This window comes from Otolemur garnettii, unplaced genomic scaffold (assembly GCF_000181295.1).
Source record: "Otolemur garnettii isolate 467f Iridium unplaced genomic scaffold, OtoGar3 scaffold00018, whole genome shotgun sequence".
In the NCBI taxonomy this organism is placed as follows: Eukaryota; Metazoa; Chordata; class Mammalia; order Primates; family Galagidae; genus Otolemur; species Otolemur garnettii.
In genome coordinates, this window is record NW_003852413.1 from 22,360,361 (window position 1) to 22,365,533 (window position 5,173).

The 5,173-nt window shown below is 53.0% G+C and overlaps 1 protein-coding gene across 1 annotated transcript in view; it reads left to right on the forward strand.

The window, feature by feature from the left end:
* Positions 1-4,700, forward strand: part of P3H4 (prolyl 3-hydroxylase family member 4 (non-enzymatic)) — a 6,836-nt gene extending 2,136 nt beyond the window's left edge. Inside the window, exons 5-9 of the mRNA XM_012802891.2 lie at positions 1-76; positions 1,267-1,412; positions 2,347-2,430; positions 3,855-3,999; positions 4,311-4,700. Of these exons, the coding sequence (XP_012658345.1) occupies positions 1-76; positions 1,267-1,412; positions 2,347-2,430; positions 3,855-3,999; positions 4,311-4,333 (474 nt within the window). The 3' untranslated portion in view covers positions 4,334-4,700. The remainder of the gene's footprint in view (positions 77-1,266; positions 1,413-2,346; positions 2,431-3,854; positions 4,000-4,310) is intronic.
* Positions 4,701-5,173: the final 473 nt, after the last annotated feature.

Below are 5,173 nucleotides of genomic sequence, written 5' to 3' on the forward strand. Positions count from 1 at the left end.
CCCAACGTGGGTGGCTACTTCGTGGACAAGTTTGTGGCCACCATGTACCACTACCTACAGTTTGCCTACTACAAATGTGAGCCCCTGGGTGGGCTTGGGCAGGGGAGGAAGGGGTGAGGGAGAGGGCTCCATGGGGAGCTAGTCCTGAGAAGTGAGGAACTGGGTGATGGGAGGAAATGCCAGTGTTCTGGGGATATAGGACCTATGGGAGCCTGGGGCTGGTGAGAGGCTTGTGAGTGAGAAGAGAAAGTGGCCTTAGAGAATTAAAGGGCCTTCGGGCAAACACCTGGAGAGCCAACAGCTATAAAGTACAGGGTGGACATAAAGTTTCTGTGCAACTTACTATGTTAAACTACTTTAAATTTCACGTGAACTTTATGTCCACCCTATACTTGCCAGGTTATAAGGCCCCTTATCTTACTTGATCTTCTCACCAATACTATGCAGCTGGCATTACTGGACTCATTTTTCAGATGAGGAAACTGAAGCTCATAGAGGGCAAAGGGTCAACAGCACCAGAACTTGTGGCTCTCCACTTGAGAGACACCCTGGCATTGACTGGGACGGATGGGGTGGATAACTTTGAGGGTTCTGGCAACACAGGGATGCTGAGATGAGACAGAACTTGGAGCTGGAGCAGAGGGGCTTAGAACCAAGGGGCCAGGAGACCCCTCGTGGGTGTGAACAGACAGCAGAATGGTTGAGGGCCTCTAATTCCCCAGTGTCATTATCCTCCAGCTATGTGACCTCTCTATGCCTCAGATTTCTTTTTCTTTTTTTTTTGAGACGGTCTTACTATGTCACCCTTGATAGAGTGCTGTGGCATCACAGCTCACAGCAACCTCAAACTCTTGGGCTTAAGCGATTCCCTTGCTTCAGCCTCCTGAGTAGCTGGGACTACAGGCGCCCACCACAATGCCCAGCTATTTTTGTTGCAGTTGTCATTGTTTAGCTGGCCCAGGTTGGGATTGAACCCGCCACCCTCCGTGTATGTGGCTGGTGCCTTAACCACTATGCTACAGGCGCTGAGCCTGCCTCAGATTTCTTGTCCATAAAATGAGGATAACATAAGTGAGTTGGAAAGGGCTGAGCACATGGTAAGTAACCACTTCTTGCTAGCTTGATTTATTCTTGTGGGGTAAGGAACCCAGTGGGCATTCTAGGAGGCAGCTGGCCGCAGGGCACTGGACTGAGTTGGGGTTGGGATTGGGGCAGGTTAGGTGGGGCAGACTCTGAGGGGTTGCTCCTTACCCTGTCCTGTCGCAGTGAATGATGTGCGCCAGGCTGCCCGCAGTGCTGCCAGCTACATGCTCTTTGACCCCGAGGACAGCGTCATGCAGCAGAACCTGGTGTATTACCGCTTCCACCGTGCTCGCTGGGGACTAGAAGAGGAGGATTTCCAGCCCCGGGAGGTGGGCACCACTTTCTGAGGCACTTGCTGGCTTGCATTTTGTAAAAAACCTCCTGGCTTCCTAGGAAGGTAGGAGGGTGAGTGGAAAGAAAGAATATAGGTTGTGGTTAAAGTGTAGAGTTTAAGGCTCGGTGCCTGTGGCTCAAGTGGCTAAGGCACCAGCCACATACACCTAAGGTGGCGGGTTCGAATCCCCAGCCCAGGCCCGCCAAACAACAATGATGGCTGCAACCAAAAAATGGCCAGGCATTGTGGCGGGCGCCTGTAGTCCCAGCTACTTGGGAGGCTGAGGCAGGAGACTCACTTGAGCCCAGGAGTTGGAGGTTGCTGTGAGCATGATGCCATGGCACTCTACCCAGGGGGATAGCTTGAGGCTCCGTCTCAAAAAAAAAAAAAAAAGTTTAGAGTTTAAACCTCAATGAATTCCCAACAATAAAAAAAAAAGTCTAGGGTTTAAAACCCAGCCCCACAGATGCGTGGTCCTGGGAGCATCATGGCCTTTGCTAAATCTGCCTCACCTACAAAATGGGGATGTCTGGATGTGGGAGGTACCAAAATGTGTGTTCATTCCAGCCTGCCCTCCTGCACACCTCATCTGTTGGCCTTTGCCTCTCTTCCCCAGGAAGCCCCTAGCCTGACCCCTTGGAGTTTAGAGCCAGGCTGGCAAATAATGGGGCACATGGTACCACTCCCACTTTCCTTGTCAGTGGTAGACATTGCTAATCAATCGAGGCACTCTTTTCCATGAAACCCTCAGTATTTTCTTTAACCCAGAACTCTAGGCAGCTATGATCATTTGATCAGCATGTGACTTGATACCTGTTCCCTGGTCCTTGTGCTGGAAGAGGGCCAGAGGGCCCAGGTCCTAGGAGCCCTGGCTCCCTGCCATCTGGCAGCAGAGTCCAGCTCAGCCCCACATCCTTCCCTCCTCCCAGGAGGCCACACTCTACCACAATCAGACCTCTGAGCTACGGGAACTGCTGGAGTTCACTCGCATGTACCTGCAATCAGACGATGAGGTGAGTGGCCCTCGCCCTCTAGGGCTGCACTGTCATGGAGTCCTTGGGCCTTTCCTGGGGAGTTCAGCTACAGCCCCTAACAGTCAGCTGCTGTGATGCAGAAGAGGTTGTCCCTGTCCCCTTTCTCCAGCTTCCCTTCTCTACCTCAGTGTTCTCATGCCCCCCTCTCTATAAGTCCTTATCATCCTGCTTTTCCCAGGCCAGTTTGGATGATGTCTCCTCCAGGAAGCCCTCTGTGCCTGCCCTGGCTTTCTCTGGGCATGCAGTGCCAACTCTGACCCTCTGTGCTTCCCTGGCCACCTGTGGGCTAGACCTGGGGTTGTTTGTAGCCCTGGTCTATCTTGTTTATCTCTGGGCCCCTTCTCCAGCCAGTCTCCTAGAGGATTAATGTTCCAAGAGAGGGGACTAGGTTATTCCCAGCTCTCACATGGCGCCTACATAGAGCCCCTGCTTCCTGCTTAGGACTGAGTTTGAATGAACCAGTGAATAAACAATGGAATGAATGCAGGACACCAGGAAGAAAGGACCATATTATATCACATTGACTTCCAATGAGGGTCTGACAGCCTGATTGTCTCTGAGGTGCTCTGCTCGGTGGTTGTTTATTCATCCCCCTCCTTCAGCTGTGTGACCTCTCTATGCCTCAGATTTCATGTCCGTAAAATGGGTATGACATACATGAGTACTAGCCAGACCTAGCCCTTCTACTTACCAGCTGGGTAGCCTCCAGGCATGTCTCAGGTGACTTCTCAACTTCTATTTCTTCATCCATCGTATGGGGAGAATCATGCCCATCTCACACCATTGCAGTGAGGATTAAGTGACCTCTAGTATGTAAAGCACTTAATCTGGAGCTGGCACACAGTAAGGTGTTCAGTGAGTGGTAGCCATTTTGATGACTGTCACTTGTGGCCTGCTGTTTGCCAGACATCAGGCTTAGGGCATAAGGTACAGTCCCTTTCCCAAGCAGCTCATGTTCTAGGGAAGGAGACATAAACTGCTGGAGAGGTGAGTTCTGGGTGCCAGAGGAGGGCTCCAGGACCAACCAGGGTCATGGGTACAGTCCTTGCCTGGCTTTGGAGGATCAGCTAGCTCCCTGCACACAGGGGAGAAGAGGTGTTCCTGGCAGGGCAGCAGTGTAAGCATACATTGTAACACGCGTGGACTAGCAGTTTTTTCACCAGGGTGCTTGTGCTTAGAAGGTGGGGCTGTGGGGCTGTGGAGAGGGGTAGTGTTTCTCTGGTAGAGCCCCATGCATCCATTTGGGGTTGAGGAGAGCAGTTTGGGAATGGGACCTTGCAGGAGAAATCGTCAAAACATTCTCATTAGACCTTGAGACTAGAGAAGGAAAGGCTTTGGGGACTGAGTGGTGGGTTTGGGTCTGCTCTGACCTGGTTTCTCACTCTACCCTGGGGCTGCTCTAGATGGAGCTGGAGGAAACAGAGCTGCCCACACGGCCTGAGGATGCGCCATCCGACACAGAGTTTGAGGGAGAAGGTGACTATGAAGAGGGCTTCTATGCTGACTGGTGGCAGGAGCTGGATGCCAAGGGTGACGAAGCTGAAGCTGGTCAGTGACATGGGTCCTAGATGGGGCTGGGGGAGGGACACAGCCTGAGATGGATGTTGAGGATACATGGATCCAACCACTGCACTTCAGAACCCAGAATATGTGTGTGGGTGCTGGGACCCCTCCTGTAGGAGCCTCCAGCAACCCATGTCTCGCTTGGGGGTAGGGGAGGTACAGTGTCTCCCTGGAGCTGGTCCCAGCTGAGACCTATTCCTGGGGAACCTCACTCCTGCCCGCTACCTCCTGCCAGAACAGCACCTGGACAGCTGCCGAGGTGGGCTAACCCCAGTGCTTTCTCCTTCCCTTTTCAGAGCCAGAGCCTGAACTACCATGAGATGGGGCACCCCACACCCCTCAGACGCTTGGGAACACTGGGCACAATGGCACCACGCCCACCAGCCTGGGCAGCAACAGGAACTATTTATTAAAACTTTAAATGGATGGACATAGCCGACTGGGCCCTCATCCTGCCCCACCCATGAGCAGTGCTCCATCCTGTCTCTTGTATGTCTCTGGACCACAGAGTGGCTGGTGGGCTAATGGGAGGGGTCTATCCTCCTCCCTGCTGCTCCCCCCACCTGGAGAAGGAGGTTCCAGCTCCTGGCTTGAGTCTCAAACTGAATTGCAGAGGGTCAGCCAAGATTGTAAAGAGCACTGGACCAGGAGTCCAGCAGTTCCAGCACCCTGACAGCAGGTGCTTAATAAATGTTTGCAATAAACACAGCACCTGGGTCCAGTCTCCTCGGGGCTTGGCTGTGAGGGCACAGGTCCTTCCCTCCTTGCCTCTGCGCCCACCTTCCCCCATCTATAGAATGTGGGCGACCTGGGCTGGTCCTTCCTTCCCCTGGTAGGGAATGTTGTGTGACAGAGAGCTTGCAGCCTGCGACTGCAGACCCACCGCCAGGGGGCGTGAGGACACAATGCCTACTGTAGGCTTGGGAAGATGGTGGATTCTGATTTCTAAGATGGGATATCCTGCATTTTCCTAGTTCAGCATCACTTCCCTGGGAATGTGGCAAATGTGGGGAGGGGGCCATGGACGTTTACTCCTGGTGTTCATTTCTTGGCATTTACTGACCCAGGTTCTTTAGAGTCAGAGCAGACATGACCTGCCATTCCCACTCTGGCCTTTCCTCTATTCCAAAACCAGATTGGGGGCCCAGCTCTACAGCTA